The sequence below is a fragment of the Rana temporaria genome, chromosome 4 (assembly GCF_905171775.1).
Source record: "Rana temporaria chromosome 4, aRanTem1.1, whole genome shotgun sequence".
Taxonomy (NCBI): domain Eukaryota; kingdom Metazoa; phylum Chordata; class Amphibia; order Anura; family Ranidae; genus Rana; species Rana temporaria.
In genome coordinates, this window is record NC_053492.1 from 157474196 (window position 1) to 157499588 (window position 25393).

At 43.6% G+C, this 25393-nt stretch overlaps 1 protein-coding gene across 1 annotated transcript in view; it reads right to left on the reverse strand.

Moving 5' to 3' along the window:
- Positions 1 to 202: 202 nt before the first annotated feature.
- The window catches only part of LOC120936702 (retinoic acid receptor responder protein 1-like), a 41721-nt gene continuing 16530 nt past the window's right edge, over positions 203 to 25393 (reverse strand). Inside the window, exons 2-6 of the mRNA XM_040349259.1 lie at positions 3565 to 3627; positions 3262 to 3436; positions 2174 to 2310; positions 883 to 945; positions 203 to 776 (exon numbers count right to left, since the gene is read on the reverse strand). Of these exons, the coding sequence (XP_040205193.1) occupies positions 636 to 776; positions 883 to 945; positions 2174 to 2310; positions 3262 to 3436; positions 3565 to 3627 (579 nt within the window). The 3' untranslated portion in view covers positions 203 to 635. The remainder of the gene's footprint in view (positions 777 to 882; positions 946 to 2173; positions 2311 to 3261; positions 3437 to 3564; positions 3628 to 25393) is intronic.

The window sequence follows — 25393 nt, forward strand, 5'->3', positions numbered from 1 at the left end:
GATCGGGTGAACACAAACAGACGGTCTGTGTTCATCCAATCCCCCCCATAGAGGGGAGAAGAGACAGGGCGGTCCCTGCACAGTGTGTGGGGACTGCCCTGTCGTCCGCCGGGTCAGCGGCGCGATCCCCAGTGAGCAAGCAGAGGTTCACGGGGCGGATCATCACTGATCCGCCCTTTGTGAAAGAGCCCTTAGACAGCACTTTTTTTTTTTTGCACTTGGAGGTGTAATATTAGATAAAGTATAATAAAGTGTAAATGGACCCTAAAACATTTTTGCCAATTTTTCTCAATAATTGTTGACACTGCTATAATATTCATGGGCTAATGTAGAATTTCAGCATGAGAACCTAGATAAATATCAATATTCTTAGCAATGTCTTTTTTTTGTCTGAGAAAGTCAGACACTCTGCCCAGGCTATAGAATTATGTAGTACTTCCAGGAAAAAGGCCAAGCCATAATAATGGGCTACATAAAAGAAGGATGTCAGTGAAAATGAAAGATTCCCATAATGGAATGAAATGAGCTTGTAATATAGCGCCTGGATAAGAAATAGTGAATCAGAGTTGGCCAACTCAGTCTTTTGTGCAATCAACTTTTAGAAAATAACTTTTGTTGCATTTTAGGAACTAATTTTATTTAAAATTCCCTAGGAAGGCAGATCCCTCTTCTGCTTTGCTACCAGATCCATTCTCTGTATAATCATGGCAGCTGTAGTCCACTTTGGGCGATCTTCCAGGGGCCCATACCACATGCAGATTACACGGCACCATTTCCTAGAGGAGAGGAAATGTAATATAATCAAATACTGTACATAATTTTTTTTTATCTAGAATTGATCTCATATACAGCATTATGTTTATACACTGACAAGTCATTTACCTCTGAAGGTCTTTCATAAAGATAAAGATCGTAATCGAAGGCAATGAGTTTATCCTGTCGTGGCTAAAAAAAAAAAAAAATTAAATACATAAAATAATAATAAGTAAAATGCGACACTAAACATTTTTTTGTAATTCAAACTTTGGCAGGAAAAAAAAAAAAAAAAAAAATCTCCCTTTTTCCAGTTAAATAACTCAAAGTATTCATTCAATCAGTAGGTCAGCCAAGAAAACAAGCATTTACAAAAGGAGAGTTTAGTAGGGTATAATATTGTAGGCCCCATCCCTGTTTTGCAAACAGTTATTCTATTTGCAGTATATATACACTGTTGTTTTTATTTACGAGGGGGGGTCTTCAAAAAGATTCCACACCCTTTATATATAAAAAGAAGTGCAGAAATGTTTTGAAGAACCCTCATATATGTGCTCCCCATGAAACCTACACTACAACCGTGATATTTAATTTGTTTTTTTTTTTCTAATAAATTGGAGTATAAAGCCAACAACTGATTGCACAGCACCTCCAGTTCTCCTTTCCACCACTTTTATTTGTATATTATGTACAAAAGATGAATTACAGTGTACATAGATATTTCATTACAGCCTGTGAGCAAGGAAGCCTACAATTTAATGCCAATAGTTATCCAGGTGTGTTAGGGTCAAGTTTGGTGTAAATCAGTTAAACTTACAATACGTTTTGGAGGTGTGAGCGAAAACTAGTGTACCCGAAGGAGACCAACACAAACTTGTGATGAATATACAATAATGATGCAGACTTTGTCCCGTTTGACACTAAACCAAACCCCACAGCACTGTAAAGCAAGCATGGCAACCATATACTGTAGCCATCATCCTGCTTTTTAAACTGGATACTGGTGGTATTGTTGTGAATGTCTTAATGTAAAGGGTTAGGAGGTTGGCACGGTTCCTCCGCCATCAAACTTCCTATTAAAGAGACTTTGTCACTGGCAAACTACATTGTAAGTGATTTCTATGACAGTTGACTTTCAAAGCTAGGTTTAAAAAATTTGCAGGTGCTGTGTACAGGCCCCCTATAGATATGCAATATGTAATTTGGATCATAAGCTGAGACCAACTTAAAGTATGCAGCTCTTCATAAATATAACCTATATGATACATGTAGAAAATATTACAGATGGAATTACCAGTTATTGAAAAATACCGCAAATCTACATGTAAACTTATTGAATCTTTTATGTGTGCTTCAGAAGCACCTATTGGCAATTCACAAAAAAAACCCTAACCTTAAAATTTTGGTGCGTTATACTTACAATTTGCTTTACAGTCCTAATTTGTGCCATAGTATAATCACGATCTTCTGTGGCCTTATCCACTATAACATAGCTGCTTCCCAAGATAGCCAATTGCCACACCGGCTCCAATTGTGGTTCAATGTTTCCATAGCTGTCTGATACCAGAGAAACGACAGGCCATGAATACAATTTGACAAAACATACTAGGGGAACCTAATAAAACTGAAGCAGAAATAATCTGGAGCACATGTGCAGAGTAACCAACCAGCTTCTAGGTTTAGCTTGTTTAAGTTTTGAAAATGAAAAAGGTAGAAGCTGATTGGTTGCCATGCACAGCTGCTCCAGTTTATGACTGCTCCATTCTTAATAAATTACATTTATTGTAAAACATACAAGATATAGTTTAATTCATGTTACCAGTATTATGTAGCTTGTAAAATGCTCAAAACCAATAGGAAAGCAAAGCAAGGCACTTTAATATTACCATATGTGTACAATTTGCTAATCATATATAAGGGAGAGAGACTATGACGCAATCACCCATTTTCTTAGCAGAACTAATTAGAAGTGGTACATTTGTCTTGACATATACTGTAAATTTTATGAAGTCACCCCAGATCTTGTTCTCGTATTGTAACAAAACTATAAGCAATGAGAAAAACAGGAACGTGGGTCTGTTCTGTGACCAGGGGTTGACTGGGAACTTTTGATCTGGGAGGCAAACAGAATCAACAGGCCCATTCATGGCTAGTTCTTGTGGGCTAAAAGTGCTTAATATAAAGTGTGTCCAGGGATTGGTGGCCATGTGGAAATGTCGGTGTTGTCTTAAACCACATGATTCTGAGCACAACAGGGAGACGATAGCTGTAGAACACCCAACAGCTGTTACTTACTGCAGATCCTGAGCCAATTAAGGTTTGAATGGGGCAGTAGCTCCACTCAAGGCCACCAATCCAACATAAATTGTTTGTACTTGCTGAGGAAAATGCCACCCTGCTACCTAACACAGTCCTTTAAGTGTTGCTGCGGGGAGGTAGGTACCTCCCTGTCAATGCAAAATAGATGAATTACAATTTAGAACCAAAATAACAAAAACAAACCCTCACCAGGAATATTTTCTCCAGTAAGTGGAGAGGTTCGCGCTTTCATTTTCTGATAGAACTCATAGTCATCATCTATAGCTTGCTTCTGCACTTTACTTCCCGAGCAGTTAACAGAAATGGAAGGGTGAGGCTTCTCATCAAGGAAAAATACGGATGCACTGCACAATCCAACATCCTCCTATAATAGGGGAGAGATGATCTCGGTGGGTTAAATTCATGTACAAGTGTCCTCTACCATAAGTGGCAGTCATAGTTCAGTGTGTAACATTGATTTTCTGTTAGTTCCAGTCATCAATTTGAACTTACCATTGTTTGGTAGACATTGGCTGAAAATTCTACGTAGTATTTGTGTCCAACAAAGGGAAATGCCTGCAAGAAAAAGGGTCACATATTAAAGTGGCTGCTTTGGTAGGACATAAAAACAAAAAAAAGATACAGGAGGGGGGAATCTTTCAAACAGAGAACAATTTTTGGTGATCCTAGTAACAACCAGGGATTCCCTCACTTTGGAAGGATATTTTTTTTTGCTTACAGTTTTAAATAAAGGCAAATGTCTCCAATAGGACACAGAGGGCAAAATAACAGACACCAGTTATAACCCTCCCTTATTCTATACAATACAAATAAAAAAGTTTTGCCCTTAGTTCTAGTTTAGGTGACCCTGGTGTTTTGTTCTACATACTTCCTATGTGACCACACAAATCAAGCATATCGCTCAGGGCACCTACCATCACCATACAAGAACACTATGGGGTTCATTTACTAAAACTGGAGAGTGAAAAATCTGGTGCAGCTGTGCATGGTAGCCAATCAGCTTCTAGCTTCAGCCTGTTCAAATTAAGCTTTGAGAAAAAAAAAAAAAAAAAGGGAGAACAAAACACTGGAAGCCGATTGGTTTCTATACAAAGCTACACCAGATTTAGTAAATCAATCCCTATAGGTCCAGTTTTTAGGAACGCCAATACATTGTCCAATAGGTTTTTGGCAGAACACTGGAGTATTGGAGAAACCAAACACAAAATAGAGAAAATGTAAAATCCATGCACACGAGTCCAAAATACTGCCCATTGCAAAATATCCATTATATTTATTTCTTGGCCATTACATTTAAATCTATTTTGGAAGATGTCCAATTTTGTTCTTTAAAAACAAGCAAACAGGATTTCCATGGTTACTGTCCAAAAAGGGAAGGCATATGATTGATTGTAAGCTGTAAACTGTTAATGGGGAAAAACCTCAGCGTCATAAAGGAGGCATTAAAAAATATATATATATATATATATATATATATATATATATATATATATATATATATATATATATATATATATATATATATATATATATAAATAATGAAAAAAAAAAAAAAGTATAAAAAGGTGGTTAAAATGTGTTCTGCGTATTGATTGCATTATGTGGAATAACAAATTTGCACGCAAGGACAATAAAAAGCTTCTTATTCAATAACTCGGCCCTTAAATTCATTTGCTTAGAACAATTTGGATTTAATGAAACTGCTAAATTTAACTAAATGAACAGGTCTGCATTTCCTTTAAGCAAGCTTGTAATCAGTCATGTAAGAATTTTAAAGTAGTGGTTAACGAACCAAAGAAAAGCCCATCCCAAAACAGCTACCCTGAGCCTTATTTCTGGAGCCAAATGCCAAAATACAGTTATAGCAACTCATTATGGTATTCATTAATGTAGAGGATACAGGAAACTGGATTTCAGACAACGGCCAACAAAATCCAAAGGAAACTCAAGAATACCATCTTAGAAAGGATGCAGGAGGAATCCATCTTACGCTTTGAAAGATCTCAGACATATCATCATCAGTATAATGCTTCTATATTGGCCTGGTCACATATTACTACCTGTGGATTGAGCTCTTATCTTGAGTATAGACCTGAATCTCAAAATGTGAAGATTTGCTGTTGTAGAGGGAACATCTAGAATTTCTAATTGTGCCTAAGGAGTTTCCTGAAAAATTTTGCATTTTTTTTTTTATTTCCTCCTGAAAAGCAAAAGCAATCTTCCTGTGCCCTCATAGCTGTATATCTGCAGTGTGAGATCTAAGGCACTGCTTCCTCTGATTGCTAGTTTCAGGAGATCTGAACTGAAATTTGGTGATGTACAGATTAGAGAAAGCTGTAACTGAGCATCTGCAGGGAAGGGAGCATCCTGCTTCTGTGCTCTCTTTTCCTCTCTTGTTGCTTCTTTAATATTCCCCCACCAGTCATTGGCTCACCAGTCTTCAGGGAAGCAGTAGTAAGACAAGGAAGCAATGCTCTTCCATTGCCAAGATGACCACCTCCACACAGACAGTTCTAGCAAGGCATGATTAAAAAAAAAAAAAAGCAGGGGGGGGGGGGGGGATCTGTTGGAAGGAGCCTATAGACCAGTGATGGAGAACCTTGGCACCCCAGATGTTTTGGAACTACATTGGAGCATAATGGGAAATGTAGTTTTAAAGGTTCGCCATCACTGCTATAGACAATACTTTTGACTGATCTTTCACTCTCTGGTTACCTTTTTTTGGTGAAACTTTCACAGTTCAGATCATCTTTATTCCAAATTGAACCCTTTAATTTGTAATGCTGTCAAGCTGCAGATACAGTAATGAATGTGACTCTTTGTTTTTAATCTGTAAAGTGCTACAGGAAGTATTAACAAGGTTTATATACATTAAAAGTAATCAACTAGGCTTCAAGTATAATTAAGGGAAAACCTTTTTTTTTTGGCTAGAGTGGAGAGAGAGATTAGAACGCCTGTCAGTTTTTTTTTATTTTTTATTGTGGTCTGTGCCTCCATTATTCACTACATTTGTCCTGTTTACTATTATTGTTGAAGGTGAAAGTAAAAGAAAATCCAAAAAAAACTTTGGGTTGCCCCAAGAACAGGAATAGAGTGGAAAATCTTCCATTGGGGACACTAGTTCTGGTGACACCATGCGATTCCCTCACTGGAGGGATTTCCGCTCACTTTCCATTTAGGCTATGTGACGGCGGGCATAGATGACACATAAAAAAAAAAACACACACACACACACACACACACACACACACACACACACACACAATATCTTTGGAATGAGCAGACACCTTTGAGGAGTCAGTGGAGGATTTCTGCTTGGGAGCACAATGTATTAGCAGTTGGATTTAAGCACACTATTTTTTTTTTTATATTTAATATATATATATATATATATATATATATATATATATATATACACACACACCAATAAGATAACCTCAGTAACTTCTCTTTCTGTGGACCAAACACTATTTATGGAGTCCCTAATGGTAGTGATAACTCAAAAAAACAGTGACTGCATGGGACAGGGGTACCCAGGAGAGAAAGAGCCCCGAGTGTTAGTCAGCTCACATATAAAGTATAAAGGCCTGTGGATGGCTGAGAATAATGAAGTCTGGCTACCAGGTAAAATAGGGACCTAGGAAAGGAGGTTTAATCCCACACAAAGCCTTCAGACTCCAGGACCCAGAACAAAATAAGTTACTGTGTAGGCCCTAACCATGGGAAGGTAAAAAGTGACATATACAGTACATGGTCCACAATCCTGAAAGCCAGTGCCTCACAATGTTCTCCAATTATCCATAACATTATGAACTTCCACCTAATATTGTCCCGGTTTTGCCACCAAAACAGTCCTGACCATGCATGAGCTCCACTAGACCTCTGAAAGGTATGCTGCGGTATCTGCCACCAAGCCCTCAATAGCAGAACCTTTTAACTCCTGTAAGTTGCAAGGTGGGGCCTCCATGGATTGGACTTGTTTTTTCAGCACACCCCACAGATGCTCGATTGGATGGAGATCTGGAGAATTTGAAGGCCAAGCCAACATCTCAAATTAGTTTTTGTGTTTCTCAAACTATTTGTGCAGCGTGACATGGCACATTATCCTGCTAAAAGAGGCCACTGTCATCAAGGAATACCGTTTTTGATGAAGGGGTGTATTTGGTCAGCAACAATATTTATGTAGGTGGTGCGTGTCAAATTAACAAACACATGAATGGCACGACTCAAGGTTTCCCAGCAGAACATTGTCCAAAACATCACAATGCCTCTACCGGTTTGCCTTCCTATACTTCATCCTGGTGGGATCTCCCACCCAGGTAAGCATCAGACACACACACACACACACAAGCTATCCACATGATGAAAAAGTGTGGGTCACCAGGCCATCTTCTTCCATTGCTCTGTGGACCAGTTCTGATACAAGGGGCATGTGAGTTGGTACTTTGGCTGTGGACACAGGTCGGCATGGGCACCCTGAATGGACTGGCTACGCAGTCACATACACAAACTGCAATGCCTTTTCAACACATGAACAACATGTTCACTTGTACTCGGTGCCTCTAACGGCAAGTTAGGGAAAGAAAGATGTGAGATGGATGGTGACCTGAGGTGTGCCGTGGTCACGAGGTCAGTATGCCTAAAAGGGGGCATACCCGAGAAGATATGTGAAATAGAAAAGGAAAAAAAGGTGAACAAGAAGATAATTTAAGAAGGGAACGGGAGGGAGGGAGAACCGGAAAGCCGAGCCGACAGTGGGAGGAGGCGAGGACGCTGTTCTTAAAGGGCGAGGCCCCTCCTACAAATGTAGGCGGGCCTGCGTCCCGCCTCCTAACTTGTACTCGGTGCCTCTAACGGCAAGTTAGGGAAAGAAAGATGTGAGATGGATGGTGACCTGAGGTGTGCCGTGGTCACGAGGTCAGTATGCCTAAAAGGGGGCAAAAACAAAAGACACTAGGACAAATGTATGAGAATAGATGATTTATTTTGATTTGAACATCAATCGGCCAGATGGGCAAAAGCCAGTGACATCTCTGTGAGTGGTTCCGGAATGTACCTAGCGTAACAAGCAGACCTCCATCTACCTAACCTTTTAATGACGTGGACCGGGACCCCCTGACGTGAGGCTGATGAGGCGGCCCCGATTCTGAAGGAATGACCTGAATATGACATGGGGTTCAAACCTAAATTCCCCAAAAGGGTGCGGCAATATCTTATGAACAATGCTGAAGTGAGGGGGGCCCCATTGAATGGCAAAAGTGGACTGTCCCTGGGTACCCCTGATAACTGGGCCAAAAGTGAATCTAAGACCGAAACTGGGCAGCAACCTGACTCAACCCTGAAATACCGGATATTGGTGCCAGGCCCTGTCTGCTGCGTCTTGCAAGCTTCCAAACGTAACACAAAATGGTCAGGGAATCTAACTAATTGACTTACTACCAGAGTACGGGAGTTGGCCCCTGTACGGGTAAACTCCCCTGGCCTCAGAAAACCATAGAAGGCCAGATAAATAGCCGCCTTCAGTACCAGACTGGGTAGTAACCCAAATGGAACCCCAGACAGCATGTCTGACATGGCCCGGAAGATGTGCCCTGTGATGGGTAACCTGCTGGTAGAGGTTGGTGGGCTGCTTTTCTGAATCCCTCTGAGGATTGCTTTGACTGAGTGAGCTGCAAACAGGGACTGCCTGCCAGGATGGAGCAGAGAAATGAAATGCTGGACGCCTGCCAGATACCCCCTGATAGTATTATGGGACAACTTCAGCTGGAAGTGACAATAAGCCACGAATGACAAGAGATACTGGTTGTCAAATGGATCCGCCCTGGGATATTGTGCCAGGAAAGTCTGGAAGGTTCGCCAGGCGGTACCGTACGCCTTCCTAGTGTTATTTGCCAACGACTTGTTAATTAACCCTAACGCCCCCGCCCAGTGTAAGCTTAGTCCATCCTCAGCTGGGAGACCTGTGGGGACGGTGTGGCATAGACGTCTGCGTCCGGGACCTGCTGAAAGAAGGACAACATATCAAACCGTGATAGAGCGTCCGCAGCAGAATTCTGTACCCCGCTAATGAAATTACAGTGGATATGGAATTTGTACTGGAGTGAAATCCAAATGAGCCTGCGTATGAAGGCCATGATGTGCAGTGACCCTGACCTTCCCTTGTTAACAATCTCCGCGGTTGCCTGATTGTCCGTGTAGAATACTACTGAGTTGCCTGTCCACAAATGTCCCCATACCTGAGCCGCAGCGACTATGGGGTAAACCTCGAACAAGGCCGACGTCCGGACGAACCCGGGAATTGCCCGACATTCATCCGGCCATGGTCCGGCCAGCCAATGGGTACCAAAAATGGCCGCGTATCCCTTAGTGGCTGCGGCATCCGTAACCACCCGAAAGGATGACTCCGATACTGTGGGTATGAACATTGACACACCGTTCCAGTCCCGGAGGAAATGATCCCACATGCGAAGATCTGCTGAAGCTGCCGCGTCCAACCTGACCAATGAATCTGCATCAGGGGCTGCGGGGAGCAAGGCGAGCAACCGAGAGATAAACGACCTGCCCTGAGGGACAATTCTCATGGCAAAATTTAACATCCCCAGCAGTGACTGCAGATCTTTCCTGGAAGTGACTCGGGACATGGTGAAACCATGTATCCGCTCCCTAATCCTGGCCAATTTGTCTGCTGGCAACCTTGCCTGCATGGTCTGGGAATCCAGGATGATTCCCAAGAAAGTGAGAGAGGTGCCTGGGCCCTCCATTTTCTGACTTGCCAAAGGAACATTGAGAGCGGAAGACACCGCCACCAGTTTCTGGAGGTCGGAGGGCGTACGTCCTGCACTCTCAATCAGGAGGTAATCGTCTAGATAATGTAAAACCTCCTGACAACCTGCCTCATGGACGAGAATCCAATTGAACGCATCCGCGAACACATTAAAAATCCAGGGACTGCTCTTGGAGCCGAACGTCAGGTTGGTAGCGAAAAAATACATACCCTTCCACTTGATACCGTGCCATTGCCACAGGGAAGGCTGAATGGGAAGGAGCTTAAATGCATCCGCGATGTCGGCTTTGGACAACCAAGCATCCCTACCTATGCATATGATCCGCTGGATGGCCTGGTCAACTGATGCATACTTCAGAGAAAACTCCTCTGATGGAATCAAGGAGTTTAGACTGGGTACCCGCGAGCAATGAGGAGCTGACAAATCATAGATTAATCGAATTTTATTTGAAAATTTCCCTTTAACTAGGCCCAGAGGGTTGACCCTCCACTGATGAAATGGAGGGGAAGTGAAAGGCCCAATGACGAACCCCTTGTCCAGCTCTGTCTGGAGCAGCCCATCCACTGCCTCCACATCAAGGCCTGAGGACAGAAGATTCTTGCACTCGAAAGTGCCCTGAGGCAGCGTGATAAAGCCCGTGTGGAACCCCCGAACAAATCCCTCAACTAGAAACTGACAAAGGGAGGGGGAAGGGTGGGAAGCCAAACAGGACCGTAAGACGGAAATGTTGATCCGGCTTAGTCATGAGGACTTTCCCTGCTTAAGCGTACAGGATGACTTGGGGTGTGCCCTGTAACAGGTGGCGCAAACATGTAGCAGGCGGCACTGGCTGTAATTACAGGAACCCTGATTAAAATTGTTGCACAGCTGTGATTTGCCCAGATACTGAATCGGCCTGCCGAGTTTGTCAAACGAGGCCGAAGTGCTAGGGGTCGGCAATAAACTAGAGGAAGCTCTGGAAGGCCCTGGCACAGCAGGGGGGCCCATGAGGGGGCACCAGTAGGCCGTGTGGGTGGAGGACTGGCACGTGGAGCAAACTGGGGACCTTAGTCCTGCGAAATGCCGACAAAAAAGCTCTGTATCTACCACACTCCAGTCGGTCATCGCCTGGTGTTGAATGAATACGGCTGCCGCTTTCGCAGAAAACGACCGGTGATAGTCGTAGAAAGCCGACCCGCCATATTTGTAGCCCAGCTCCACTACTGCGTATAAATATAGATCCAACTCCTCCCTCCTCTGAGGACTGACTGAACAGATCACATCCCTATAGATGCTGAAAGCTAACACGAATTCAGGGACGGAGAGCTTGCGGCTAAGTCTGTGGTCCCTGGACTTAACTACCACTGAGACGTCGCCGCAAGCGTAAGATTTATTGTCCGCAACATCGTGAGCTGCGATCAAGAGGGAGGCTAAATTAACATCCTTCCTATCCAGAATGTCTTTCTTAATGTTGGCCGGCACAAAATAGGCAGGAGTGACTGAAAGGGAACCCGCGGTCTTACCTACAGTGACTGGGCCAACCACGGGGAGCACTGGGTCAGTTGATGAAGCGGGCACGACAGGAGCAGCAGGAGACAGGCAAGGAGGGCTTTCGAGGACCTCCACCCTGGCCCGTAGCTCCTGAAAACCTGTCCCTAGGACATTGAGCGAGGAGTGGATGAGCGTGAGCGACGCCCCAATTGAGCGCAAAGTCACTTGTTCTGGAGCGGCACTTGAAGCCCTGGGGAATAAGAGTCTGAATAACTCCGCCTTGCGTGCGGCCGATGGGTAGGAGATACCCCTACGCTGGAGCTCCGCCACCAATCTGGGGATGGTCCAGGCCCTCATAGATGGCGTGCTTTCATGTTCAGATGCCTCCCCCAGGGAAGGAGGAACGACTGACCCCTCTTCGATGTCTCCTGCCTGGGACATGACCTAGCGCAAGGGGGATAGAATGAAAGATTTAGCCGAAACCATGCCCGCCCAGAACATGACAAGTTGTGACATAGAACTGGTAAGTGAGTGACTAACCACGAAACCCCAAGTGGATCTGGCACCTGTGTAGATAACTGCAAGTGCCGGACGTGACCAAACAAAGGACCGAGTCACCCGAGGCGTACGGGCAATTAAAAACGAACACTCAGGCCCTAGATACCTGAAAACGTGTCAGGTAAAGCATAGGAAGCGAAATGTGGAATGAAATGACGTGAATGAAATGAATAAGCAGAATGCCATGTGTGTCCGATGCCTGCAATGACCATCCCATCCCAACTATGCCCCCAGCGTGATGAGCCACCAACCGGTGGAACAGGACATCGTGAGACCCCAACGCCATGTGGACCGCCAAATCCACTAGCCGGGAGGACCAACCCAGTGAAGGTGACCTAGTGTGACCTGGAAGCCATCTGAACTAGCCCCCCCCCAGCCGAGACTAACCCACATGAAGCCGAGAAGCGTGGATGGTGAAGCCTAACCCAGAGGACGACCTCCGGAGTGATAACGAAGGCCAGGCCTAGCGGTGACCCTAGTGCCATTGTTGCCGGCGGCCGGTGTTCCCACCACCCCCCCAACCCAAAATAACCTCCCCGGCTGGAACACCACAGAAGCAAAGCTCGTAAAAGTGCGCTAAAAGCCACCCTAAGTATGAGATCCATGACTCGTTGCCACCTGCGTGACCCAATCAAATGTGGAAAGTAAGACAACACTTACTGCACTTGCTAGACAAAACCTGACAGTTTCACGAACGCACACCCACTGCCACCAGCTCCTATGAATAAAACCAACATTTAAAAACCTGCGACCTGCACAAAAGATAACAAGACCCCAAATGTAAAATAAAATGCAAATACCCCGATCGAGGGTACTGAGAGGAGTCGCAGGCTCACTTAACACTGGACCAAAAAAACACTGCAACCAGCTCCTATGAAAGAAACAACATTGAAAAGACCTGTGACCCGCAAGAATGAAAGCGTGACTTCAAATGTAATAAAATGCAAGTACCCAGATTGCGGGTACTAAGTGAAATTGCTGGCTCACTTAATACTGGGCACAACACTGCAACCAGCTCCTGCGAAAGAAAAAAAAATGACATTGCAATGACATGCGACCTGCAAGAAAGATAACATGACCCCAAATATAAAATAAAAAGCAAGTACCCAAATCGTGGGTACGGAGAGGGTATCGCTGGCTCACTTAATACTGGACAAAATACTGCAATCAGCTCCTATGAAAGAAAACAACATTGAAAAAAAAAAAACCCTGCGACCTGTACGAAAGATAACATGACCCCAAATGCAAAATAAAAGCACGTACCCAGATCGCGGGTGCTGAGAAAAAACGCTGTCTCACTTAAAGCTGGACAAAAACTGCCATCCAGCTCCTGCGAACGAAAAATGACATTGTGATGACATGCGACCTGCAAGAAAGATAACATGACCCCCAAGTGTAATATAAAATGCAAGTACCCAGATTGCGGGTACCGAGAGGACACGCTGGCTCACTTAACTGGACAAAAATCCTGCAAACAGCTCCTGTGAAAGAAACCGATATGAAATGACATGCGACCTGTAAGAAAGATAACGTGACCCTAAAAGTAACAAAAAACCTGCAGTTACATAGGTGAGAAAAAAAAAATAAAAAAAAAAGAAATACGAGTGTAAATCGTCCCTGAACATGACTATATGTGTATTAGTGTAATGTCAACGTTCTGCTGGCCGCAGGGCGGTGCTCCCACAGAGATGTCTGCGCCATCCCTGCTGATACCACCGACCTGGGCCCTGATCGTGCCAATGATGGAAGCAAGCCCAATGTAGCCGCCGAGATGGTAACTGTACCCCCTGCAGCCACAACTGAACATGAGGCAACTGATGACATGAGCGCAACCAACTCCCCCAAACAAGGACACCCCCACTAGACAGATCCTTAGTCAATAAGGAAACCATTTTTTTTTTTTTTTTTTTTTTAAATGTGCACAGGCTGCAGTGAATTAATTGAAATATGTAAATATGTTCCCTTCATGTAGGAAGGATATACATTATATATATATATATATAAAATTATATATATATATATATAAAATTATATATATATATATATATATATATATATATATATATATATATATATATATATATATATATATATATATATATATATATATATATATATATATATATATATATGCCTTCCATGAAAAACCCCCAAGAGTAATAGTTAGGCCGCCCAACGTGACCCCCCCCCGACAGGATCAAAGAAATGCTGGCCACAGAGCCAGAGCCACGGTCCAGCGACCGCCGCTCTGCAAGATACCTGACCGAACCGGGAGCCCAGGAAGCCGGAGGAGACAACCGATCGCCGTGTCCCCACGCTGAAACGCCTGGAAATGACAGCCGTCGTCGCGCCGGAAATGACGTCACGAGCGATGCGACGGTGACAGGCTCAGGAACCGGAAAGCCGAGCCGACAGTGGGAGGAGGCGAGGACGCTGTTCTTAAAGGGCGAGGCCCCTCCTACAAATGTAGGCGGGCCTGCGTCCCGCCTCCTAACTTGCTGACGGATATATCCCACCTTCCTTCAGATGGCTTTTCATCACTTATCCTGTTAGTGGTCATGAAGATGCAGCTGATCGGGGTATCCAGTTACGTACACAGTATATACATATGTAAAGAATTACTGTGCATGGCCGCTCCTCCTGGCATATCATAGCCATAACAAACAATGTTGGAGACACAGATTCACTCTGGGGTTGATTTACTAAAGGGAAATCCATTCTGCACTACAAGTGCACTTGGAAGTGCAGTCGCTGTAGATCTGAGGGGAAGCTCTGCTGATTTCTATCATCTAATCATGTACAAGCAAAAATGTTGTTTATTTTCCTTGCATGTCCCCCTCAGATCTACAGCGCCTGCACCTCCAGTGCCCTTGTACAAAATGGATTTGCCTTTTGTAAATAACCCCCCATGGCTCCCATTAAGTGCCAATCTTACAACAAACCACTGTGAAAATTTGTTTGCAATCTGGAGGAGTTCTTTAGCGAATTGGACAAATCATTTTTTTGCCTTCTTTCAAAAGTATCAGTAAGAATGTAAAAGAAAACATTGCTATAAAAATATCCTTGTAAAGGGAATAACAGGATGTTCTAATCTTGGAGGAATTGCATAACATGACTTCACTGAACACATTTTACATGTTTATGGGGTCTGAGAGACTGGATATAAAGATGAAGAATGCATTCCCTCAACATGCAGCTCCAGGGCTATATTATTACATAACATGTTTTCATTTTATTGACTAAACCCTGATGCCTTTATGTTATAAGAAAAAGATACGAATGATATGGAAGGTTGTTTCTTGTCTGAGCTGCTTATCATTTATAGTCGATTTGAAACAATCATTCCATAGATTCCACAATATGACCCTTCAGGGCATTTCCACCGTTTTTTATTATTAATAAATACAGTATGTCACAAAAGTGAGTGAATCCCTCACATTTTTTGTAAATATTTTATTCTTTTTATGTGACAATACTGAATAAAATGTTACTACAATGTAAAGTAGTGAGTGTACAGCTTGTATAACAGTGTAAATTTGCTGTCCCCTCAAAATAACACACACCGCCATTAATGTCTAAACTGGTAGCAACAAAAGGGAGTACACTACACCAAGTGAAAATGTCCAAATTGGGCCCAATTAGCCATTTTCCCTCCCTGGTGTCATGAGACTCTTTTTTTTTACAAGGTCTCAGGTGTGAATGGGGAGCAGGTGTGTTAAATTTGGTGTTATCGCTCACTCTCTCATACTGGTCACTGGAAATTCAACATGGCACCTCATGGCAAAGAACCCTCTGAAAAAAAGAATTGTTACTCTACATAAAGATGGTCTAGGCTATAAAAAGATTGCCAAGACCCTGAAACTGAGCTGCAGCATGGTGGCCAAGACCATACAGCGGTTTAACAGGACAGGTTCCACTTAGAACAGGCCTCACCATGTTCTAAAGAAGCCAAGTGCACGTGCTCAGCGTCATATCCAGAGGTTGTCTTTGGGAAATATATGTACAAGTGCTGCCAGCATTGCTGCAGAGGTTGAAGGGGTGAGAGGTCAGCCTGTCAGTGCTCAGATAATACGCTGCATCAAATTGGTCTGCATGGCTGTCATCCCAGAAGGAAGCCTCTTCTAAAGATGATACACAAGAAAGTCTGCAAACAGTTTGCTGAAGACAAGCAGAGTAAGGAAAAATGTCCTGTGGTCTGATGAGACCAAGATAAACTCATTTGGTTCAGATGGTGTCAAGTGTGCATCACGGCAGCCAGGTGAGGAGTACAAAGTGTGTCTTGCCTACAGTCAAGCATGGTGGTGGGTTTGGGTCACGGGGTGCCATGGCCTGGGGCTGCACGAGTGCTGCCGGGACTGGGGAACTACAGTTCATTGAGGGAACCATGAATGCCAACATGTACTGTGACATACTGAGGCAGAGCAGGATTCCCTCCCTTCAGAGACTGGGCCGTAGGGCATTATTCCAATATGATAACAACCCCAAACACACCTCCAAGGTGACCATTACCTTGCTAAAGAAGCTGAGGGTAAAGATGATCGACTGGCCAAGCATGTCTCCAGACCTAAACCTAAACAGAAGGTGGGAGGAGTGCAAGGTCTCCAACATCCACCAGCTCTGCAATGTCGTCATGTGGAAGAGGACTACAGTGGCAACCTGTGAGGCTCTGGTAAACTTCATGCCCAAGAGGGTTAAGGCAGTGCTTGAAAATAATGGTGGTCACACAAACTATTGACACTTTGGGCCCAATTTAGACATTTTCCCTTAGGGGTGTACTCACTTTTGTTGCCAGTGGTTTAGACATTAATGGCTGGGTGTTGAGTTATTTTGAGGGGGACAGCAAATTGACACTGTTAAACAGGCTGTACACTCACTACTTTGCTACAATGTAAAGTGTCATCACATGAAAAGATATAATAAATTATTTACAAAAAATTGTGAGGGGTGTGCTCACTTTTGTGAGAAATGTATATATTATACACACACACACACACACACACACACACACACGTCATTCCATTGCATGGAGCGCAGTGTGTATGGCAAACAGGTGATATAAACACTGTCAGATGAGTGAAAGGGTCTGTGCCACATGGTGGTTGCACGAGAAACTGCATCGTCTTTATTAGCTTTTATTTCAGGAAAAATATTGGGCTTGTGTTTTTACTACACTTAATCTTAGTCAAAAAGCTGAGAAATATAGGCTTGTTTTTTTTTTTTGTCAAGTAAAACTATAGGCAAATCACTCTGCATTCTAAAACTAAAAAAGGTTTTGCCTTTAGTTATACGTCAAGGTGCATTCTTCATAGCTTGCTTCTTTCACTACTTAAAAGCAGATGTAAAAACCCAATAATAAAAATGTAATAGATCACATCTTACTAATCCTTAAATGTGGTGGCTCAATTTTTTGCCTTCATTTCAAGCCAGTAACACTCTTCTTTCCTTAGTGTGTCTCCATTATGAATGGAGGAGAGACACCATTGCAATGCAGCACTGTCTGGAGAGGGTAGAGTTAGATGGACTTCACTTAAGTGATTAACAAACTAAAACCTAACTCCAGCCAACACTTTTTAAAGCAGTTACAGAAACATGTTTTTTTTTTGCTTTTTTTTGGGGATAGAAGTTTTACATAAATAATAGTTGACCATTGTAAGCACCCTTGTCAGTGTTAAATGGATTGTCTCAACCCTCCAACTGCCACTTTTGCTGGACAAAAAAAAAAAAAAAAAAAGCTATTAAAAAAAAACGGATGTTAAATTAAAAGTCAGAAATGGTGTAATCCACTGTTGATCTAATTCCCACTCCAACAGCTATCCAATTCTCTATCCCAGCCCACAACAGCATTGGAACTTGGATACAAATCTGACTGTTGCAAGCACACCCAGCAGTCTGGCCTGTTGAAGGACTTGGCAAAACAGCAGATCTACAGGTCATTACTTTGTTACAGGGGGGTTCAGAAACATTGCTGGGCTGCTGCTATTGAAAATCTGTACAATGCATTTTTTTTTTGCCCAAAAAAAAAAAAAACTGCACTTTAGGATCAAGAGTGAATATTGTTTAGAGAACAGAATGAGTAGGCAATGGATAGCCAATAGAGAAGCCAAAAAGAGGAAAAACAGGAAGTAAAGAGGGTGGTGCATTGGAAGCAGACAAGATTAAAATGAAAGAAAAATTAGGGGAAACAGATGCAAGGACTGGCGTACACATAGCCTAGACATTTGGAAATATTGGGCAGCTGACATCATAAGTTGACACAGGTGAGCATGAGAGGTAATGAAAATACATATAGTAGGCTTTTAGCATTTGCAAATTAAATTGACATACCATCCCCTCTGTTAGCCAACAATATGTGTCCCAGTGTCTGTGCTGAAAAAAAAATAATGCAGATTTATACCTTACAACAGAGCGTCTCCTGGCACTCCCGTGACTGCTTGGCTCATTCCTCTCCCCGGCTGACAGCTATAGTGGGAGGGGCCAAGAGCGCCTGATGACATCAGCCGAGAGGAGAGAGCCGAGAAGTCACTCAAGCGCCAGGAGATGCTCTGATTAAAAAGGTATAAATCGGCTTTTTTATTTTTTTTTTCTCCCCAGCACAGACACATAGCTAACAGAGGGGGATGGTATATTTATGATACAGGATATTATAGCAACAAGAAGGGAAGGGGAGCAGAGTGGCACAGACTAGCTGACAGGCAGGGAGGGAGGGGAGAGAGGATAGAGGAGAGCTGCGGATGACGAAGGCACGTTAACTGACCACCATGTCAGGGCTTAGCAGCCACGATATACTGTAGTCAGTTTACTTGGGGGGGGGGGGCAGGATAAGTCAGGGTTTTTAGGTTATACAGGGGGGAAAATTACACAGCACAAGCACTGTGCTGTTATACATGATCTATTTTTTAGTTACAAATACTTTAAAGCCGAGGCTTAGTTATGGCAGTTTTTTGTTCAGTTACATTGGTCAAGCTTGGACAATTGTAAGCATGTACTATACTTGTGGGATTCCCCTGGAAGCTGGAAATCACTGTAGTCGGCACCGATACTACATTATTGCTACTAGCTTCCGTAACATGTGCCGAGCGGTTACGGGGCTGCATTGTGAAAGCAGATCGCTTGGTTGGCACAGGTGCCATATAGGGGAAGTTTTTGCATTCTCAGTGAGTGCCAACTCCACCTTGCCCAATTTCCTAGTTATAATATCTTCAAATTCAAAGAAAACACTAACTGCCACTGATGTTATGAATGCGAGTTTGGTTGCACAAATGTAAAAGTATGGAATGCAACATGTGACATGCAACCACAAGCTTGTACTTGAGTTCTTGGCATGTGTGGAGAAAATAAACCCCTTGTCAGATTGAGCCATTCACATGAAAACGTCCAAGCTATTTATATGTCAGAATCAGTGGAACCCGATATGAAACAAGAATTTATAAAAATAACAAATCAGCTTTAGTCTCATGTGAGTATTAAAATATTCTCATTTGCAGCAATACAAAATACATGGACGTTGATTTACTAAAGGCAAATAGGCCATTTACTTTGCCAGGGAAGTTTCACTTTGCAAGTAAATTTGCCCCAGATCTTAGTGAATGAAATGAAGCTCTGCTGACTCCATCATCCAATCATGTGCAAGCAAAAATTAACCCCCCCCCCTTTTTTTGTGATTTGGTATTCTTTGCAAAGTGTGACCTGTCTGTTTCCACTTATTTTGTTAGTTCTTGCACAAGAAAGGAAAGCAAAACAATTATTTCTGGGTGAGGAGGGAAAATAATGATCAGCAAGTGCAAGAACTTATGGCAACCAATTGGATTACAGGTTACTACTGTCTGTTCCGTGAAGATAATTTTTTATTGGTCACAGAGAAGAAATGCATTGCATGGGCTTCCTCTCCATAGGGCAAGGGGGGTCGTTTGCCCCCCCCCCCTGGGAGAGCCAGGAGCAGGGCCGAACTGGCCCTGGGGCCGCTTTAAGCAGCGACTGCAGTTCTCCCTTCCTTCTGTCCTCCCGCGCTCGTTTCGTATGTCATGGAGCTGGGTGCAAGGTCCCGCCCCCCTAGTTTTGGCTTGTCTGATAGTCTTATAGTGTTCCGCCTATCACACGAGCCGAACTAGGGGGGCGGGACCTTGCACACAGACCCAGCTCCGTGACATACAATACGAGCGCCAGAGGACAGAGGGAGGGGAGCGCCGCGTTATATCGTTTACCAGGCATGTGCTTTGTTTGTTCCAACATCTGTTGCCACAGGTAACACTAGACTATTTTCTGATGTGTTTTTAGCAAGTCTGGAAACGCAGAGCAAACACAACACAGAGTTGTAGCCTACGGCATAGTTTCTAGTTGTCCCTTATTTAGAGTGCCCGTCCCTCTTCTGGAATCAAAATCCATTTGTCCCTCATTCCAAAAGGTTCCTCTTTTACACCTGAAATAAATATACTGTCAATATAGTGTAGTGTTTCAGGGAAAGGGGTGCTGTGTAATGTAAAGGGGTCCAGTGATGCAGGGTGTTGTGTAATGTAAAGGGGGCCAGAGCTGTGGGGTGCTGTGTAATGTAAAGGGGTCCAGAGGTGCAGTTGTGGAGAGGGGGTACACAGTAGTGACAAATAGATATGAAAGATGCAGAGGGCACAGTGGGGCGTTTTACATTTTAACATGGGGGGGGCACTTTTAACCCCCGCTAGTGGTCGAAGAAAGGGTAAAATGCGACTGTGTATCGCCGCTGCCGAAGTGCGCCCCCCCCTGAAAAAATTTCAGCGGACGCCCATGATGCATTGTGCTCATTTGTTTTCCTAAATGTTCAAATGGGTGCAGGGGATCCACTTCAGAAACGCAATGTTTGGTTGGTAAGTGGCAAGGACCTGATCTTGAGTAGCAGAGGCTCCAGTGTTTCTTGATAACGCCACAAGCAAAATTATGAATGTATAAAGTCCTACATATTGTAAAAATACAACTGCCACCTGGATGTGTATAGATTGTGCAGGAAAGGCAGTGCCATGACAACAAGTGTGCAAAGGAATAGCTCAGTCCCAGCACAGAGCCCCGGAGATGTAAACCCATAGTAACATTCCTATTGCAGTCACCAAGGACCAGTCTGTTCTTTGTGTTCATTCAAATGAATTCCCTCTTCCCTTCTTCAAGCAGACTGCAAACATTACATTTATCAGCTAGGCACAGCCAGTTCAGCCTGGGGAGGCTTTCAGATGACTTAAAGCCTTCCAGTAATATCCTCCTTGTAAAACATTGTTCCAACTAAATAATAATGTAGCAATAATCTGTCACTCTTTCCCTCTGTAACTAAACCAACTAGAAAAAAACACCTTATAGATTTAAATGTATACCAAAAACTCAATCTGCATAAAATGGTCATACACTGGTGCAGACCAAGTATCTCCCCCACAATTAGAATGGGGATAAGAGATGTATTCAATCTACCACCTAGAAGGGTTGACCTCCTGGCATAGAGGCAGCTTCTTTACTTCTGACTTCTTACTGCATATCGGTTCATTTGTGACACTCTTCAGCTTTCACCTCATACGAGACTTATCATATAAAACAAGCTTTAGCAATGATCATCTTGATGTTCAGACATCCGGGAGGTGGTGTCCAGCACCATATTTCTTTTCTCTTATGGCTTCCCTTTCCTGCCCCCTTACCTACCCCCTCCTTGAGACAATTTTCTTGGTTTTCCCCTCCCAACTTGCCTCCCCCCCTTTTACTTATTCCCTACCTCCTCTAATTCTTCCTTGAATGTATTTATCTTCCTACCAGTGGCGGTATGTCCCTTAGGGGCGCACGGGCGCCGCACCCTCTGTCATGCCACCCCCCTAAATGTAAAATGGATAGATTCATGCATAGCATGGCCGCTGTAGCCTTCCCCTATTCTGGCGTACGGCCCCTTTTTTCGGATGCCAGTAACCTCCACATGGGAACCATGGAAGACACGGGAGTCTTCGCCCGACCCACAGCTCGCCACCGTCACCTGCTGCCTGACCCGCCACCAAGATGGTGCAAGTGCCGGTCAGACAGCGAGCGGGTGTCACAGTGGCTGAAAATGATGGGCAGAGACTGCGCTTTATGGGGCAAAGTGGCTGCACTTTATGGGGCACAGTGGGGCTGCAATTGATGTTTATTCAGAAGTTTGTTTGTGCCCCTCAAAAAACATGCTTAGGTGTAGCAGAAAACAAATTAATATTTGTCTGCCTTTAGTTATACTCTAAACCAGGGGTGTCCAAACTTTTTTCAAAGAGGGACAGATTTGACGACGTGAACATGCGTGGGGGCCGACCATTTTGCCTGAAATTCTTTGAACCATTAAAATTCGGTCTAAGTGTGTTCGTCTGAGCACCAATACACTGCCCAACAAGAATTCTCTCCCCCTTGTGGCTGTGTGTGGTGAAGAGATGAGCTTGGGTGTGTTATTTGGATATACCGTATTTATCTGCGTATAACACGCACCTTCACTTTAAGAGGTACGTTTCAGACAAAAAAAGATTTTTTAAAAATTAAGAACTGTGAAGCAAAATAAGGGTCAGTGCCCATGAATGCAGCCTAATCAGTGCCCATGAATGCAGCCTCACAAGTGCCATGAATGCAGCCTCACAAGTGCCATGAATGCAGCCTGATCGATGCCCACCTGCAGCCTCGGAGGGGACAGGGAGGGGGGTGGGACGAGCGCCAACAGATTGCATACAGGAGAATCTCCTGTTTACACGCCAGCCTCTTTAATACAAAGCCCCGACTCCTATGACAGAAAGAACGATCATCCAATGGCAGCCCAGGAGACAGGACTTCGTATTACAGATGCCGCAGAGAAAATGGGAGATTCTCCTGTATGTAATCTGATGGCCCTCATCCCGCTCCCCTCCTTGTCCCATCCGAGGCAGTGTCGATAAATACAGTATATATCTTTTGTGGCCCTGGGGGGCCACAAAAGATATGTATATATCCAAATTACCAGGGGGGCCACATTAAACCAGAACGCGGGCCGCAATTGGCCCCCAGGCCGGACTTTGAACATGCCTTCTCTAAACTGTTCAATAGAAAATCTCTGGCTCGAGGTCCACTTTAGGCCATTTTAAATAGCGATTTCAGGGGCTCCTTGTTTTAAACAAACAACCTCTTTTGTTAGAACGGAGTTCTTTGCTAAAAAGGAGCACACTGAAATTTCTAACTTGGTCAATATTTGTTAACTTTGGTACAGTATCCCAGTTTCTATGGAGGGAGTATAATAAGTATCCTGGGAGAAGAAATGTCCACAAGGAACAACTTGGAACAGTATTTGCAGGGTACCAATTTATTAAAAACTTGATTTAGCTGTAGATAGTTGGAGGGGACACCTAGAAACGTAATGGGACTCACGAACATCTCTTTAGAAGGTTTTTTTTTTGTATAAATAGTTTATATTTTGCCATGCAGTTTTTAACAGAGATCCCTACTCTTGTATATAAAAGTAGGGGAAGTATACTGCCTATTCAGCCATAGGAGAGCTTAGGCAGAAAATCAAAAGGAAATCTCTTGCAATGTGTAATGTTGAATGTCATTGTAAACTCTACTGTGAAGGAGATACTTACAGTGGGGAAAATAATTTTCCCCACTGTAAAGCAAGAGTAGGAACAAGTGAATCTGTCCGTGTTCAGCTAGGGAACAAGTATGCAAATCTTGCTTGCAGTTTGCCAACTTTGCACTAAACCCAACTTTTCACTTAGGGGTGTACTCACTTTTGTTGCCAGCCGTTTAGACATAATAGCTGTGTGTTGAGTTATTTTGAGGGTACAGCATATTTACACTGTTATACAAGCTGTACACTCACTACTTTACATTGTAGCAAAGTGTAATTTCTTCAGTGTTGTCACATGAAAAGATATAATAAAATATTTACAAAAATGTGAGGGGTGGTGTACTCACTTTTGTGAGATACAGTGTGTGTTAGATATATATTATATACACATATATATTGTGGGAGATTAGTATGTGGGGGGGGGGAGATCACCTTTTCTTTGAAAGATGGTCAGCGTACAGGCAGTTTCTTAAAATCTGGCGGTGCCAGTTTTATTTACAGGTTTGCAAAGTCAAGAAACAAAAAAGTAAATCAAATCCTTGCCGTCTGGCACTAAACAAAGCTGTTCTCTATACGGAGCGGGGCTGGTCCCTGTCACCCACAAAACACCAGGTAAAGCAAACCTTATATTTTTTTTTTTTTTTTTTTTGGACTGGAAAAACACACAACCACACTGATCTCCTCTTACTCAGATTCCCTCCTGAGTCTCCAAACCAGAGCCCCCATGTGCTCTCTTCCTGGATATTTTTAAGTCCAGCTGACTGTGAACTCCAGTGGATCCAAACTGGAACCCAGCCTGCCACAGAGGCGGGAAAAACCGGGCCGGATTCTGGTTCAGTCCCTTACAATGGAACGAATGCGAGGTGAAATGTACCTATTGCCGTGTATCTCACCTCGCATACTGTCACATGTCACTGACACACACACACACACACACACACACACACACACACACACACTCTAAAAGTATTGGGACACCTGCCTTTACACACACACACACACACGTTAATGGCATCCCAGTCTTTGTCTGTGGGGCTCAATATTGAGTTGGCAGCTATAACAGCTGTAACTCTTCTGGGAAGGATATCCACAAGGTTTAGGAGTGTGTCTATGGGAATGTTTGACCATTCTTCCAGAAGTGCATTTGTGAGATCAGGCACTGATATGGATGAGAAGGCCTGCCTTGCAGTCTCCATTCTAAGTCATCCCAAAGGTGTTCTATCGGGTTAAGGTCAGGACTCTGCAGGCCAGTTAAGTTACTCCACCCCAAACTCACTCATCCCTGTCTTTATGGACCTGGTTTTGTGCACTAGTCCAAATTATTTGGTGGGGGGGGGGGGGAGTGAAAGGAACTCTTAAGGAGTCAGCATACCAAGACATGTTGGACAATTTCATGCTCCCAACTTTGTGGGAACAGTTTCGGGGATGGCCCCCTTCCTGTTCCAACATGACTGCGCACCAGTGCACAAACATGGTCCATAAAGACATGGGTGAGCGATATAACACTTCTGGAAGAAGTGTCAAACATTCTTATAGACACACTCCTGAACCTTGTTGACAGCCTTCCCAGAAGAGTTGACGTGGTTATAGCTGCAAAGCGTGGGCCAACACAATATTGAACCCTAAGGACTAAGACTGGGATGCAATGAAACTGTGTGTGTGTGTGTGTGTGTGTGTGTGTGTGTGTGTGTGTGTGTGTGTGTGTGTGTGTGTGTGTGTGTGTGTGTGTGTGTATGTATATAAAGGCAGACTTCCCAATACTTTTGGTAATATAGGGGGTTATTTACAAAATGCAAATCCACTTTGCACTACAAGTGCAAATTGCACTTGGAAGTGCAGTCGCAGTAGATCCGAGGGGGACATGCAAGGAGAATTAAAAAAAACAGCATTTTAGCTTGCACATGATTGGATGATAAAATCAGCAGAGCTTCCCCTCATTTCAGATCTACCCCTCAGA